This window comes from Mesoplodon densirostris, chromosome 6, assembly GCF_025265405.1.
Source record: "Mesoplodon densirostris isolate mMesDen1 chromosome 6, mMesDen1 primary haplotype, whole genome shotgun sequence".
Classification (NCBI taxonomy): Eukaryota; Metazoa; Chordata; class Mammalia; order Artiodactyla; family Ziphiidae; genus Mesoplodon; species Mesoplodon densirostris.
In genome coordinates this window covers 37,570,699-37,587,445 of record NC_082666.1, presented here as the reverse complement: position 1 = coordinate 37,587,445, position 16,747 = coordinate 37,570,699, and the positions used below count along the sequence as shown (strand labels likewise).

The following is a 16,747-nucleotide window of genomic DNA, read 5'->3' as shown; positions in this document are numbered from 1 at the left end:
AAGAAGCTATGAGGATGGAGAAAGGTTAGATGGACTTGGAGAAATATTTGCAAGCTAGAGGTCAACAGAAGTTGGTGATGGATGAACTGCAAAGCGTGAGGTAGACGGAGGCAAGAATGACTCAGGTCTGGGGTTCAGGCAGCCCCAAATCTCCTTCCTAAGGAGGCAGAGATCCTCGCTGAGACAGGCAACATCAGCAGAGAAGGTGGGATGGGAAAGATGAGTTCAAGGCCATGCTCTACCTCTCTAAACAAACTCTCACCAATATGCTCATTCCTCTGGACTCCTGGCCTCCCCAACCCTAGCCCCTGAACTGGTTCCCCAACCTAAATGAATCTAATCATTGGCTTCTCCATTCCTATCCTAAAAAACTTGCTCTCAACATCCAGAAAAATTTCCTTATTTGTCCACATTGACCCTGCCATAAACATGTGGGTTTTCACCTAAGCTGGGCTCTCAACACCCTAGTATTGACTCTTTTTCAACCCCACCTGTCACCAGGGTAGTAGTGTCAAACCTTTTCAGCTTTCTCCAGGTCTTCTAGCAGATGTTCTAACCCATTAGTTCTCAAAGTGTGGTTCCTGGATCGGCATCATCAGCATCCCATGGGAACCTGTTAGAAATGCAAATTCTCAGGCCCTACCCAAATCAAACTCTAGGGGTGGGGCCCCCAGATTGGTGTTTTCACAAGCTCTCAGGCCTAGGAACCACTGTTCTAATCTATGGGACTTTTTCTCCTTACGAACTTTTGCTGAGTCCCCCTCCTCCTCTCCCTGCATCCTTAATTCTTGAGGCCCCCAAAGCCCTGCCTTGGTCCCCTTCCCAGGTAATCTAGTCTACCAGAACTCTCTTTCCAACAATCTAGTCAACACCTCCCCCTGGGTTTCCTCAAACGGAAGTCCAAACCAAATTCTTCTCCTACCCCACCATCTAAGCCTTCTGTTTTTCTCTTGATTGATTTCGTATTTCAGTAAATGGCATCACCTCCCAACTCCCAGGCTGGAAATCTCCAAGTAATCTCTGACTCCTTCCCCTCACCACAGAAATCCATCTCCCTTTCTATCACTTCTTTTTTATGATCTAGTCCCATCTATTCCCCCAGACCTTCAGTCTGACTACAATCCTCCAGCATACTATTTTCATAATCTTCTTAAAAGGAAAACAGTTTAAAAAATGATATATCTCCCTTTTAAATTTTCAACTGGCAAAGCACACGGGAAGGACTGTTACGGGAACATCCTTGATATTTAAGTTGGCCATATTTGAACAATAGGACAAGTCTTTCCATAAGGGTTATCACATAATGAGGGCCCAGCAGACGCTTAGGTGCTTTGTATACATTATTGCTAGTCCTATTGGCAACCCTTCAGGAAAGGCATGTCTTCATTTCAAAGATCATAATACTGAATTTCAGAGAGATGTGACTTGCCCAAAGCCACATACCTAGAAAGTAGAAAAGCTGACATTTGGTCCCAAATCTCTCATCCCACACCTTGCTGCCTCATTTTGTATAACTGAAGTCTTATATTAATGGTGTCTACTATCAGTAAGCCAAGTTTAGCACCAGTTTAAGTCCATTTCTAGTGCATTGCCATCGTTAGGTAAGCTTAACTGAGCGTTCTGATCTCTAATTTACAACACACTTGAACGCTCTAATGAGCTACAGGCATTTCTTCTTTCTTTACAGATTTTTTTAAAACATAGGAATCAAAAAAAAAATCAGGAAATGACTGGCTCTGACTCAGCATATGACATTGTGCTTTGTTACGGGATAGAATAGGAAGAAATCCTTCATGTAATTACCTGGGCTGGCTGCCAGCCTTCCTGCCAATCACGGTTACAGATGGACACTGGGCGGTTTCTTCATGTCTTCAGATTGGTGTCACCTTGTAAGATGTAGGAGAGGGCAAACTGAGGATAAGTCCAAAAAGAAATGAAGAATAAAAACAGTTAAATGGGGCTTCCCTGGTGGCGCAGTGGTTGGGAGTCCGCCTGCCGACGCAGGGGGCGCAGGTTCGTGCCCCAGTCCGGGAGGGTACCACGTGCCGCGGAGCGGCTGGGCCCATGAGCCATGGCCGCTGAGCCTGCGCGTCCGGAGCCTGTGCTCCGCAACGGGAGAGGCCACAACAGTGAGAGGCCCGTGTACTGCAAAACAAACAAACAAACAAACAAAAAACAGTTAAATTATAGGTTTTTCTCCTGTCGTTATGCATATCCTGATTCTTGCAGGCAAATGGATACCTCTTCAGAGAAAATAAGAAAACAGAACAAGAGGCACGCGTGTTTTCCTGTCCTATAAAGCCGTACAAACGGAACATGACTCAAGGTAAAGAAAGCGTCTTTTATAGGTTTATTGGTCCATTACTTTAAGTTAATTGAGGTAAAGAAACCTGTTTTAAATTTACAAGCTAATAGTTTATCAAGCAATACAAAGTCTTTTGTTTACCTTGAAATGTAATACTAATCCCATAGTACACAATGGACAGAATTTTTTATACGCAGATATATGAAAAAAAGTGGACAAAAACCTCATGCCAGCATCAAAAATGCAACAAGAACTTTTTTCTCTTTATAATCTCTGGGTTCCATAACAAAGGAAACAAAAAAGGTGACGTTCTTTTTAAAGTTTGGTAGCTTCATGAAACAAAGACTTTGATCTGTAAATAAGTTGCCTTCTCATCTACGACACACATTCTCAAGCACATTTTTTTTTTTCCCCCACAGCTTTTGATTTGGCTTAACAGCAACATGGAGAGAAGAGCACACATTTACACGGAGGACTTGATCAATACCTCAGGGTTTTTCTTTTAAAATTTTAAGTGTAAAGAATGATTTCTAAAATAATAAACAGTCCATAATTTGGACATGACCTAAGCAAAAGGTTTTTTTTGCTTGTCTGTTTGTTTTTTCAACAGTTAAAATACAAGTTAGAAAGTTTGCTGGCAGTTTATTTCATGGGAATATATCAGATGTACATCATGTCTGAAAGCATTCCCGACACACAGACATCAAGGGAACAGGTACAAGAGTACAACGGACAGGGTGCTATAGGACAGGACCAAAACCTCAGGAGTGCCCAGGAGAACGGTGCTGACTGCTAAGAACTGCTGGTTTGTTATTCGATGGGGGCCCAGCTGACACGGGCCTTGTTTTATCCCGCTGAGTCACATTTTTGTTTGCAATGTACTTTCCCGCCGCCACTTCCCCACTGGGGAAAAAGCAATCCCCCATCCCTCCTTCGAGTATCATTTGTGACTGGAGGGATGGTCTGAGACTGTGAGCCAGCCTGTCACACAGGGGAGCTGGCAGGTGTTACCTGCTCACACCTGGCCTATAGGCTGCCCAGAATCACCTGGTGAGAGGGCAGCGCCGCCCAGAGAGGCGCATGTGCTGTACCCAGTCACTGGTTTTAATAGTAAAAGCTCTATGACAAAGGACTAAATTACGTGAGTCAACAGCACGTTTCGTGTTTTTGGCATTTCAACCTGCGGAGAATTTCTATGTAAAATATGCTGCTCTGAGGCCCCCACGGTATCTTTTAAGAAGCTGTTCTACAGAATCAGGGTAAACGTTTAATATTGTCATAATCGATAGAGTTCTCTGTATCTAAGTGATTTGTCAATGCTGACACCGTAATATCAAAAATGTGCCAAAAGGCACTAAATTAATCTTTCACACTTTAAAACAACAACGACAACAACAACAAAAAGGTTTTGTGGTCCCTGTGTTTCCTTACATTATCAAAAATATCATTTGGCAATAGCAATACTTAGCTTTCTCCTCCCAAAAGGCAGCCCTAATTATGAACCTCACTTTCTTGCTTGTTTCTTTAAGAGGAACAAAGACTGGCTATGTTAGGCCTCAAGTATTTAAACTGAACAACTGATTACATCTCTAAAAACTCTCTCTATCCAGAATCTAAAAAACAGTAGTTGAAGAATAAGGCATATTAGCAGGTGTTGACAACTTCTCAAAAAGTAGAGCTAGGCTTTTAACAGTCTGTGGCATTTCTAAAAGTCTGGATTTGTTGACTTTCAAGTGCTAAATACACAAAATGTTTATGAATGAGACAAATATCTTACTGGTTTGTTAACGTTATTTTTTCAAAGCACTTATTTACAGACTATCTACAGTAGTAAAAACTACCTTGATAACATATTTCTTTTGCCACACAGAAGGGGTCAGACAGTCACACTCAGAGAGCATTTCAAAGACATCTGATTAAGAAAAAACAGTCACACTCCCTGTAACTGCCCCCGACCCCAAACCTTTTCTAACGTAGACAGCCCTACGCATGCTCTGATCTGTGCAACTATGGAGAGACCAGATATCCTTAATACAGAAAGCAAAACCACCTATTGGGTGGGTTGATGAAAAATCAGGTTCCTGGTTTATTCACTGAATTAACAAACCACAAAGAGGCGAACAACTCCCAACACACCCAGCTCAATCTATAGGTCTGGCCCGGGGGATGGCAGGTAAATTGGAGGGAAATGTCATCTGAATAGAGAAAACACAGTAAGTGAGGGGGCGTGTTCAATCTGGTGGCACATGGAGGATTTTTGGAAGTGAGAAGGTACACCCAAATTCCCAAAACAATTCTGCAGACAGGGATGGCCAAAGCAGCGCTACCCCAGCCTTAGGATGAGATTACCCAGTTTCCACAGACCTTGAAAGTAGGTGTCTGGGAAGGTGGGGACCAGGACTGGTGTGGCGTACCCTGACACCAGGCAGACCTGTGTTGGGTCTTGGGATGGGTTAAAACTGGGCTCTACTCTGGCTGCTCTAAAGGGCCGTTTCCACTCAGAAGACAGGCTGCTCTGGCCCTGGCTCTCCCTCCACTCTCACCAGCTCAGGACACAGGGCAGAGAATGACGCTTGTGTGGCCCAACGAATGGCATCAAAACAGAGCCAGGTGCCCGTGATTTCAATGCTATCAACAGCAGGGCCAAGTCACACAACCTCTGGGTGCCTCTTGGGCTGATACCGTCCCAAGAGAAAGTCCCTGTGCACACTGCCACACGGCATCGTGCCCTTCTCTAAACAGAACAGCCCATCGTCCCAACACAAATGGCAGCCTCACAGGAAACGAGCAGCAGGAGTACATTTAATTCCCTCGTGTGGACAGCCACTGAGAAAACACATTCCAAGTCAATAACGTGAAGGACACACTCTGGGTGTGGCTGAAATTTGGCATGAAGACAAACTTAGGTTACATTCACCACCATCCCCAGAGTCATGCTGGGTTTTGTTATTTCAGCTAAAGAAAGGTGTGTGGTGGGTTCAATGAGCAGCACGGTGAAATAGGAGCCCATCACGTCCATAATCGCACTTTTCTGAGGTCAACAGGAATCACCGTTAAGTCTTAAAAAATGATAAAATCCAACCCCAAACCTGGCTCGAGCAGGAGCAGTGGTTCCTTGCTTTGAGCAGAGCAGCCTAGAGCCTTCTTGGAGATCCAGCATGCGGTGAGGACGAGCAGTGTCTATATCTGCTGCAAATCGCAACTGCTCTCTTCAACCTCATCTGCGTCTTTAAGATCTGCTCAGTTTCTAGGAATTCTCTGTTCTGCCCTAGCCTGGATTTCTAACCCAGATGAACTGAACCTTTCACTTCCCCGGCCCAGGGACAGCTGACAGGGATGACTTTCCACTCCACTGCCACGTGCTCAAGTCTCAACCTGTCCACGTGTGTCTGCCTGAAGTAAGACACATCCTCAAGCCAAAACCTCTTGGAAAATAAATACAAGAGAGGAGTCAGTGATCTCAGCACCCCGACTTTTGTGAAGCCAAGAAGGATGGGGTGATGAAGCCTCTACGAGGCAGTCTTTGGCACAGAAGTCTCTGGGTTACACTTCTCACAGGGACTCACCTTCGTGCTGATGGAGGTGGAGAGGTGAATGCTGGGGGCTGCTGACCCTCGGGGGCCCGAGGGAGCCGTAGCGGTGGGAAGGGCTGGAGGGCCTCCGCAGCCGCCTACTGTCCCTTGCCTTCTGGGCCAGCCTCCTCACCTCATCAGATGCCGGCCAGAAGTAAGGGACAAAGGTCCCTTTTCTGGAAAGACCATTTCTCCAAGGAAGGCTGCAAGACACCCTGGTCCTCCAAGCTCTGCTATCAACGTGAGGCACGCTGGAGGTCGGTTTGCCGGTTCCAGCTCTCTCTGGAGTCTTAAAGCACAGGCACATCACAGGGGGACCAAACAAACAGAGAAAGATAAAAGCCCAAGATGCCTGCATCCCTTCAGAACCAGTCTTCTGCCTCCAATAACGTAAGGGGATGACTGTGTACCCCAATCACTTCCCCATATGTCCTAGCAAGGAACCTGATGGTTTTGTTTGTTTTTTTTTGGTAGGGCTGCCTTCTTGCCCATCTAACCCTTCCACAGGAATGTGCCTGGGCTTTGGCAACTAGCAGCAGACTAGAGTCTAGTCTTCCTGTAACTCCTTCCACAGTTCTTTCCAAGCATTTGTCACACTGGACAACATTTTTAAAGCATACGTTCCACCAGGCAAGACTTCACATGTTCCCAAAGATGAGCATTCGCCTCTGGGTCAGTCTAGTGTTTTCTGCCAAATATCCATAGAAGGCCATCAACCCACTAACACATACATGCCCCGATTCTACCAGCAAGCTTTCAGGCTGGACCTGGACATCGACACCCACACCAACAGGATGGTTTAGAGGTAGAACGAAACACTGACTCACCACTCGGGGTCTATGGACTGTTCTTACCCTTCTGCTTCAATGAATCATCTCTAATTGTACCAAACAGAAAATTCACATCAAAGGATTTTAGAATGGCACAAATGGGGTCTGATAGTGTGCACAAGTACCAACTGATATACAAATTATCACTTAAACCACGACTTTTCCAGACATGACGAAGCAGAACCAAACTGTCCTGGGCTGTCCAACGGCTGCCCCACCAGCATCACAGCCGTGGCCGCCCCAAGATCTGCAGCTAGAAGCGGAATGCAGTGACCTCGGCAGTCTGCACGTTGACCAGTATTTGCAGGTTCACTTGCAAATGCAGCAGTGTCTCAGCACAGCTGTTTCATTAAAAAAATACTACTACCGCTTATTTGAGGCTCAGATTAGTAATTTTATAGAGATGAGCCACAGACGAGAGAACACAAACATGACATAGGTAGTTCTACTTCATGAGGGGAAAAAAACGAGCTGGAAGAGAGAGCCCCTTTTTCTGTTTTGTGTTGACACACTTGAAAAGGAAACCTGCTAATAGTTTGAAATGAAGACTTTAGATGCAGCCGTCCCCAGGAATGTGGCTGCAAACTGAGGAGGTTTCAGCTTTACCAGTAGCAAAGAGTTCGCTGTCACACTTGGCATCTTCGAGGCCCACCTGGCTACAGACTCGTCTTCCTGACTAGGAAAGAGTAAGGTTAAAGCACTTCACACAGAGCATTCAGACTGAGTTTACAAATCTTGACGGCATCATAAGAATATGCCAGCCTCTCCCCAAAAGGTTGCCCAATCATTCAGCGGACACAGCAGGACACATTAAACTAGGAGTTTTTGGTGAGGTAAAGGCAAATTGCACAAAGCAGACATGGGAGGTGGGGCTTGGTATATGCCCGCTGACCTCAACACCTCGGAGCTACTCCGACTTCAAGACAACAGATGACCCCTAACAGGCCTAACTCTCTACCCTGATGACATTTAACAAGCAAAAGAACATCGAAGAACGTCATAGAGAAAATGCACCTTTTTTCATTTTACACAAAACAGTTTCCAATCTACTACATTTTAGTGTCAGAAACAAGTTCGGGGAGCACTGCCCCCTCAGCTTCCCAAGGCATCGCATAAAGGACAAGGATGCTAGCTTGCTTGCTCTAGCACGGATGCACCTAGACACTGATTAAACGGTCCTAAGCGAACCGGAAACCATAACACAGGTGTCACTCATGACAGGCAGGCAGCAGGCCACACTCAGAGCTACACTGTACATTAAGGGCTTTCCACAGAGGCGCCGACACCTCCTTCTAGGCCGAGTCAAGGCCCATGGAGGTCAATTCCAGAGCCACTGTGCATCCACGGAAAGCAGGAGCTGCCTTCTGTTCATGCCTTCCTCACGGCCTTGCAAGGCAGGACCCGGGTTCTCTTCCATGCCAGGCAACTCTGCTGTCCCCAAAGAGGGGACTGTAACGAGATGTCAGAATGTCAGCTCAGGGCTGTCTTGTCCCTCGGTTTCAAATCCTCGTAGCGTCCCACCGAACAGGTTCCTTCACACCGCGGAGGTATGCTTCTTCTGTTGAGAGATGATGACAGCCTTACAGACGCCACCAAGGAATAAATACTCATTGAAAACAACTGTCGGACAAAGGTGGGGGGAAGGGAAAGAAATACACAAAAGAGAGATGTTTCTGCGGTTCTGTTCTTGGTGCTACCTCTCTAGCACTGCAGGGACATTCCGGTGTGGGTGCCATGCCCGGCATAGGTAGGAGAGTCTCTGTCCCAAGAAGGAGCTTACTTGGCCTCTTGCTTCTCCTGCAGTAGTGGGATAATCGACTCCCAAGCCATGAGGCACTGGAACGACAACACACACACACACAGCATCAGCGTGGAGTTTCAGATTTCATTCTGCTTTGATCTATACCCTCACACTGTCAATCCTGCTGGGTCACCTTTGTCTAATGACACCTACATGTATTATCCAGAGCTAGCAGAGGGAAGGGAGGCAACAGGTGTTTGACTACATCTCCCCCTGCCCCCATCTCTACGAAAGACTGCAGCATTTCTATGAGGCCTAAATGCACTGTCCATAAAGCTCATATCAGTGAGCGGAAATGTATTCACTGAAAGAAATTCCCTCCATTCCAAAAGCAGAAGAGAGGGCCGGCTGCAAACCCTTGGTGAGGCCCTAGGTTCTCAGCCAGGATGGAGACACTGCTCCAGGTGTGGGTGGTGCCTGCAGGAGTATATAAATTATCTTGGAACGGGCCAGCCACCTGAGTCAGAGGGGGCGGAAAACCCGCTCTTCTTCAGCCACCTCAGATCTGCTTGTATGGGCCACTCCTGGATCTCCCATAAAGGAAAACAGGGAGAGGGAACTCTATTTATTGAGTTTTGTCATGTCCAGACACTGTTATGTAATTTACATTCATTGTCACTAGTCCTCGGAACAACTCTAGGAAGTAGAATTATTATTATTACACAAACACACATTTCACAGGTGGGGAAAATGAGACCCAGAGAGGTTAAAAAAACCTTTCCCAAGACACACAGCTCGTAAGTGGCAGAGCTCGTGATTCCAAAGTGGATGTTCTTTCCACTACACACATGCCTTTCATTCCAGACCCTTCAGAAGAGCCAAGAACTTGGAAGACGCTGGCCCTCTTCTCTGAGAGCATGCTGCTCAGCAGAAAGGACCCTCCCTTTGAGCAGTCTCTTGCAAAAAGAGGAGAGAAGAACTACATAAGGGCTTTCTTAGGAGCAGCCCAAGGGTGAAGCAAGGCTTTGTGTTAAGTCATTTGGGGAGGAGACCTGAGGACGGGGGAGGAGAGACGCATCCCTAGGTCAAGCCGGGTGAAGGGAGTGGTGAAATAGCTCCTTGCTTCCTTCCTTGGTGACTCTGAGGTTGGAGAAGAAGCTGGACTCAGACCCTGCCCTACAGAAGGAAGCCCAGGAAAAAAAAAAAAAAAAAAAAAAAGAAGGAAGCCCAGGGAGCCTCAAGGAGCTTGCTGTCAGCAAGAGACCCAGTGTGGGGTCCGTGGCATCCTGGGTCCTGTTCTCTCCCTCGGCCATCATCTCTGATCTGGAAGGTTCTCCTATGTCATTGATGGGAACCAAGACCACACCAGCTTGCTTTTTCTTTCTTTTCTTTTGAGTGTTTTTAAAATGTATTTTATTATACAACTATGACATGGAAACATTTTCATTGTAAAAAACTTCAAAAACTACAAAGGAAGCAAAAGGTCCCCTTGACCACAGACCCAACTAAATACTAGCTTTCTTCACAAAGTTAACTATTGGACAAACACTCAAGCTTTTTCCCACCCCAGGACCCTTAAATATGTTGCTCCCTTTGCCTGGAATACTTGTTCTTTGTCTCCGAGACTCAGGTTAAATGTTACTTCCTCAGATTGGCCTTTCCTGCCCACTCTACTTGCCCCCTTCCATCCTGATCTGAATGATGCCCCCTAGTCTTTCCTCCCAGCTTCCTGTTCTTTTCTTGTAGGGCACGTATTTCTCTGAAGAGGTGGGATTCTTGGATTAACGTCTATCCTCCACTAGACAGACGGCTCCTTAATGGCAGGAGTCCTGCCTCTCTGTTTACCCATGTGTACCTGGTCCCTTGTACACAGACAGTACACAAAAAGCATCTGTTAAATATAAGTAGGAGCCAAGACGAGGCCCCAAGACAGTGGCCCTGTTTGCAGTATAGTGGCAAGACGTGGATAAAGGCCCTGGGTTTGAGTCCTGGGACCCGGGCCTTGGGAACACTGGAATTAATCACCAAGAGGAGGAATGAACATCCAACTGAGTCGGCACTGGTGCAGTGGGAAGCGGGGCTAGAGTGAGGGCATGAGGGAAGGAAGCACCATTCACTGAGTATCCACCATTTGCCAGGCACATTAGAGGTTCTCAGGTATCATTTCATTACCTCTTCACCATCATTCAATGGATAAGGATCACTCCCATTTTGCAGATGAAGAAACAAAGGCACAGAGAGGCACCCTGTCTAAGAGCACAGTCAGTAGAGGAATGAGGCCTTGGCTGCACATGGAATGATGTTTCCACCTTTGGGCAGTCAGGACTGTCCCCAAAGATCCGTGGTCTCTGTCTCCCTCACTGACAGTGTGTGGGAATTCTCAGACCTGTGGACCCGGAGAGCCAAGTCCGATCCTAGTTCAGTCATTCACAAGGTGAGTGACCTTGGGCAGAGTTTTAAAACCTTGCTGAGCTTCCATTTCTTCAGCTTTCAATTGAAAGCCCCTAAAACCCACTTCACAGTGTCACGGTGAGGGTTAAATTTAAACTTAATGAGATCATATATGCAAAGCACTCAGCCCAGTGCCAATGCAGACACACAGTGGGGGTCCCATGAGAAAGGTACTGAGGAAAGGCGTATGCCCCCTTCCCCCTTCCCTATGAAACAGCCCTTACTAAGGCCTGGCAAGTAAGGGCCATATTCCATGACTTTCTTCCTTAACCCTCCTCCCAATCAAGATGCAGACACACTGCCTCTGCACAGCAGCCAGAACCAGCAAAGCTTTTGAAAAAGATGGATTCTTCTAGTTTGAGATGAGGACATGTTTCTAGAACTGTGATGGGAGTACCTGAGGTAATGCGTGTTCAGCCTGATTTTAAGTCTACAGGTTACTTGTTGAATTACCACTGGGCCATTCTTCTTCGATAACTTTAAGCTTTAAGGAATATTAGAATTCGTTAGCAGAAATGATCTAGGGTTAGATATGCTAGGAGCAAACTTTGATTGAGGATACTCAGCTGCAGCTTGATGACAGCTGTATGTGTGTGAGGGTGGCGGGCGGGACGCTTACCTTGAAGTCCACTGATTCAGGGGACTCAGCAAAAAAATTGTTTTTAATGGTTTTCTTTTGTAATCCTACATCCCTTTGTTTTAGGTACTTAAAAACAGTATTTCAAAGTCTATTTTAAAAGAACAAACAGGATTTTGATAAGGGGTCTCTAGGCTTCACCAGATGACCAAAGGGATCCACGGCACAATGGAGGTAAGAACCCCTGTGTGAAGATCCACAGAACAGCTTAAAGGAACCCCAAAGCCTCTATCAACTGGGGACATCCCTGCGCTGCAGGCCTGACTGACTGGGAGGCAGCCGCTGGGAGAACTAAAGGGCTTGGAGGATAAAACTGCTGCTTCCATCAGCAGGGTGTGCAAGTGAAACCCCTGTGGGCACCCAGGGCCCCCCCGCCCCACCCCCCCGGCTTCCAAACCCAGCACCACATCTAGCACAGCAGGGTGAGGACGCACAGGGGTTGCTAAGACTAAACACATAAATTAAGGGAAGGAGATGGGCCCAGCAGGACCCTTCTGGACTTCTGGCAGGCCCTGACCAGAGGCTCTGGCTATTAGAAACACTTCCTCAAGGAGAGGGCTGTCATCCTGTCAGCCTGCTCGTTACCTTCTCGTAATACTGGATGTTCTTGTCGGCCATTCCCATGAGCAGCTGCCGGAAGTCCTGCCTCTTGCTGTTCTGCCACCTCTCCATGTCGGCTTTCAGATCAGCATTGAAACACTCCATCCGATCCTGACATCTCTCCACCTCTGCTGGTACCTGGAAGGGGGATGCATACGCAGGAGCTTTGTATGTGTAACGGGTACCTCGTGCCCCTATGCTCACACATTTGTGAGAGGCCAGATTTCTGCCTTAAAATGCCATGAGCACACTCCCTCCTCTGGAGGCATTTATTTGTAGGCACAGCCTTGGGTTTCCAGATGTAAGAAAGAATTCTGACAAGCGCTATCCTGACCCCAATTTTTAAACCCATCCAAGCCAAACAGTGACTTGTGGGGGAAACACCTGCCTGTTTACAAACAGGAAGAAGAAACGCTGTGATTCAGAGTCATATGTCTTTGGCTCCTTTTAGGAGTTACCCATCCAAAAGTGAAAATGTGTGCAGATTTTGCAAGTGTACAGCAGTATTTGGTATTGCGCTGCTATTCTCCTTCGTCCCATATTGAAACTAGAAAAGAGGGTTTTCCATATCACATGAACGGTTCCATTAACCATGACATTTTGATGATGCCTATCTCCATTAACCAGAGAATTCACTGCAATAAGACTACTGGCCCACTTTATAAATCAACTGGAGACTTGTCCACGCAACCCCCAGATAGCAGATAACCAAAAATAAAGAATTATAATTGGGTAGTTCTGGGGAAATGGAAAGAAAGTTGTTTATGCATGTCAAAAACCGTGAAATACAAAGAAGAAATATACAGCAGGCCATTTCTAGTTTTTCTTAAGGAAGTTTAGAAGGCTTTCTCAAAATGGAACTAGGTCCCCTGAATTTCACAACTTTCACTTTGCTTTGGTGAGTTTCATCCGTCCTACACAGCTAGAAAGAAAATACCCAATATTATAAGAAGGTAATGGGAAATGATCACCCTGGTACCCAAAGCACAAAGCTGGCTTCTCTCCTAACACAGGAGCTCCACTGGGCTTTGATGGTGTCCGGGAGGAGGGGGGGCGGTCAACATGCCCAAAGCTGGGTCACACACCCACCTGCCAAATGCTTTCCCAAAACAAGTGAGGCCTTGGACATTTTGTGTGCTGGGGCCTCTGATCCCAAATGTAACCATCAAGGTCAATCTCTACCAACCAGGGAAGTTTTATACCCAGAACTTATGGGCAGGAGCTGACCCAGAAACACCTCAGGCAAGGCCAAGCCTGAGGGAGCCAACCCCTTCAGGGCTTCCAAAGAGCTGAGGGCGCTTAGCCGTCTGCCACCCAGACCATTTGGCCATGGCTGCAGTACACAGGAGCAGGGAAAGTGGAGCCACCTAGGTGAGGGGATTCAAATGTGCCTGGCATGGGCACTAAACTTGGGAGAGACAAGGATGAGTCAGAGAGGAAGATATACAGTCAGGCATCCTGGGCGACTTGAAAGCAAGGAACTTTGGGGAATTCCCTGGCGTCCAGTGGTTAGGACTCGGTGCTTTCACTGCCATGGGCCCAGATTCTATCCCTGGTTGGGGAACTAAGATCCCACAAGCTGCTCAGCATGGCCAGAAAAAAACAAAACAAAACCAAAAACCAATAACAAGGAACCTTTTTTGGTGGCGGGGGAGCGTTCTCCAAAGCACTTAAACTTCTGGAAGAAATTTTAAAAAGGACTCGATTTTCCCTCCTGATCTAGGACTGAAGTCACTTTGCCTTTCCCTGCTGATTGACCTGTTACTGTTGGCCACCTTGGGGGAAACCAAAGTGTAAACAAGAGTGCCCTGGCTTTGCCTCTCCAGAGCCATTCCCTGACAAACATCCCAGGAACCAGCCTCAACAGGCACCCAGTGAACCAGTCTCTGGGCTGACCTCCCTCCCCTCCCTGCAGGCACAGTCCAGTTCCCTTATTCCTCTTCCTGGCCACTGCTCATTTTAGCATCTGGGGAAAAGTGCCCCCGATCAACTTCCTGTTTAGTTAACTACTGCAGCAAGGAGGAAAGCAAATCTCTGAAAGGAAAACCTCCTGGGACACGGTGAGAAGAGAGGAGCTAGGCTCTCTGATTCCAAGGAGTGCTCACCTGGCAAAGATTCCTGGGTCTGGTCTGGGGATGGAAACTCTGGACTGCATGACTGCCTGAGCCTCGACGTGGGAAGTACTTTTTTAGCTTATCGTTTTCCCAACACACTCTACGCTGGGCACAGAGGGGAAGTGCTTAGGTCTCAGCAGGCAAATCTTATCTCAAGTCACCCAGGCTAGTTGGGAAGAAAATGAACATGGCTGGACACTGCGGGGAGATGTTTAGGGCGCTTTCTCTTCACTTGGAGCCTGTGATACGCACAAGGAGGAGGAGCTGGAGGCTGAGGACAACTTGGGCGGGGGAGCCGGCTTCCTTGAAGAAATACCAAAGGGGCGACTCTTCAAAGATGATGGAAGTGGGGCCTGTGACTCCAGAGGGACGGTACATACAAGTGACAGAGATGAGACAACACCTGGACCCACGTCAGGAACAGCTAGCTCACAGGCCACAGAGCCCTCAAAGGCAGAGAGAGAGAGAGAGAGAGAGAGAGAGAGAGAGAGAGAGAGAGAGAGCGAGCGAGCGAGCGAGCCCCAGCTGACAGGGAGCAGCGAGAGAAACCTGGGGCTCTTCCTGAAGGCCAGGGGTTCTGAGACCCATTTAACTCAGGCGTCCTTTTTGGAAAATAGAAAAGCCTTGTGCTTCCTCTTACTATAGAGACAGTTCTAGAGCCAGACTTCCAGGGTGTGAATACAGCATCTACCACTTCCTAGATGGGTGACGTTAGGCCTCTCCACGCCTCAGTTTCTTTTTCTGGATAATACCCTCCACCTTATAAGGTTGGAATGAGGTTAGATGAGGCAGTATATGCATAAAACTCCTGGTACCTGGCATGTGTTAAGCGCCGAACCAATTATTTGTTAGTTCTGATCAGTATCAATATTGTAAAGCGCTGTTCACAAAAGATAATCTATCATTTGCATAACCCCTCAAGTCAAGAATATTTTACTGAACTTTAGTCCATGTCACATCAAAAGGTTTCCTTTTCATTTTCCAAATATAAAATATTATAATACTATTAAACATGCTCTCTCAAACTTCATGCCACCCTTCACCCGTGCTACGTCACCCCAAGATTTCACCAGAGATGAGAGATGAGTCAACAGCAAACTATACTGGCCTGTGATCACCCTCAGTACCCTGGAGCCAGGGTGACGGCTGAACTACCAGAAGGGACAGATCAGACCAACCTGGTGGAGACGGAACTGACAGGTCTGGCAACCAACCGCACACAAGAAACGAAACACAGCAAGTCAGAGAGGAGCCTCCAGTTTGGGTGTCAGTAGTCCACCGTGCGGCTCACGGTGAAGGACGGGCCCACAGACCAGAGAACGGAGGGAGCTGCAGCCATGGGAGGGTGAGACCCCCCTCCACAAGGGGGGCTGAGACAACAGCAACAACAACACACACAACCCATTTCCAAGGTGAGTAAAGGCCTCAAACAGACATCCTTAGGGGAAGGCAAATCAAAACCACAATAGGCTACCACCTCACATCCATTAGGACGGCTACTGTTAAGAAACCAACAAACCAGAAAACACAAGTCATGGCAAGGATGTAGAAAACTGGAACGTGTGCACATGTGGAAGGAAGTATGGCAGTTCACCAAAAAGTAAAAGTAGAATTACCATATGATCCAGCAATTCCACATCCAGGTATGTACCCAAAAGACTGAAAGCAGGGCCTCAAAGAGACATCTGTACACCCATGTTCACTGCAGCATTACTCGCAAAAGACAAAAGATGGAAGCTACTAAAGTGTTCATCCACAGATGAATGGATAAATAAAATGTGATATACACCTACAACGTAATATCATTCAGCCTTAAAGAGGAAGAAACTTCTGACACATGCTACAACATGGATGAACCTTGAGGGCATTATGCTAAGTGAAATAATCCAGTCACAAAAAAACAAATACTACTTCATTATAACTACCTATAAGAGATACCTAGAGTAGTCAAATTCATAGAAGCAGAAGGTAGGAGAATGGTGGTTGCCAGGGACCAGAGGGAGGGGAGACAGGGCTTTGTTGTTTAATGAATATGGAGTTTCAGTTCCATAAAATGAAAGGAATTCTAGAGATTGGTTGCAACAATAATGTGAATTTACTATAACACTACTGAACTGCACAGTTAACAATGGTTAAGACGGTAAATTTTACGTTTTGTGTATTTTGCCATGATTAAACAAATGTTTTAATATATGGGGGAATAAAAGAGGGGGCTAAGGAGGGGAGAGCCAAAGGGTAGAACTCATGGAAAAGCCTACATGTATAGGCTTAATAAAGGAGTCAGCAAAAGTTACTAAGAAATATGGGCACAGAAGCAGGAAGTGAGTCAGAGACAGCAGAGCCACAGAAGCACAAGGGTGGAGGGGGTTAGAAGAGGGAGGAGATGGGAGGGCTTACAAAGAAGAGAATAAGAAGGAATGCGTGAGCTGCCTGAAGTGACCAGCTGCTGAAGTTGCCCAACTCTACGGAGAGGAGGGCTGCTGGCAGCAGACGCTTG

At 46.9% G+C, this 16,747-nt stretch overlaps 1 protein-coding gene across 2 annotated transcripts in view; it reads right to left on the bottom strand.

Moving 5' to 3' along the window:
• Positions 1-7,276: 7,276 nt before the first annotated feature.
• The window catches only part of SNX30 (sorting nexin family member 30), a 111,053-nt gene continuing 101,582 nt past the window's right edge, over positions 7,277-16,747 (bottom strand). For both annotated transcript variants that reach the window (XM_060101360.1, XM_060101361.1), the window contains 2 exons: positions 12,122-12,274; positions 7,277-8,543 (listed from right to left, as the gene is read on the bottom strand). In XM_060101360.1, coding sequence (XP_059957343.1) covers positions 8,484-8,543; positions 12,122-12,274 — 213 coding nt within the window. In that variant the 3' untranslated portion in view covers positions 7,277-8,483. The remainder of the gene's footprint in view (positions 8,544-12,121; positions 12,275-16,747) is intronic.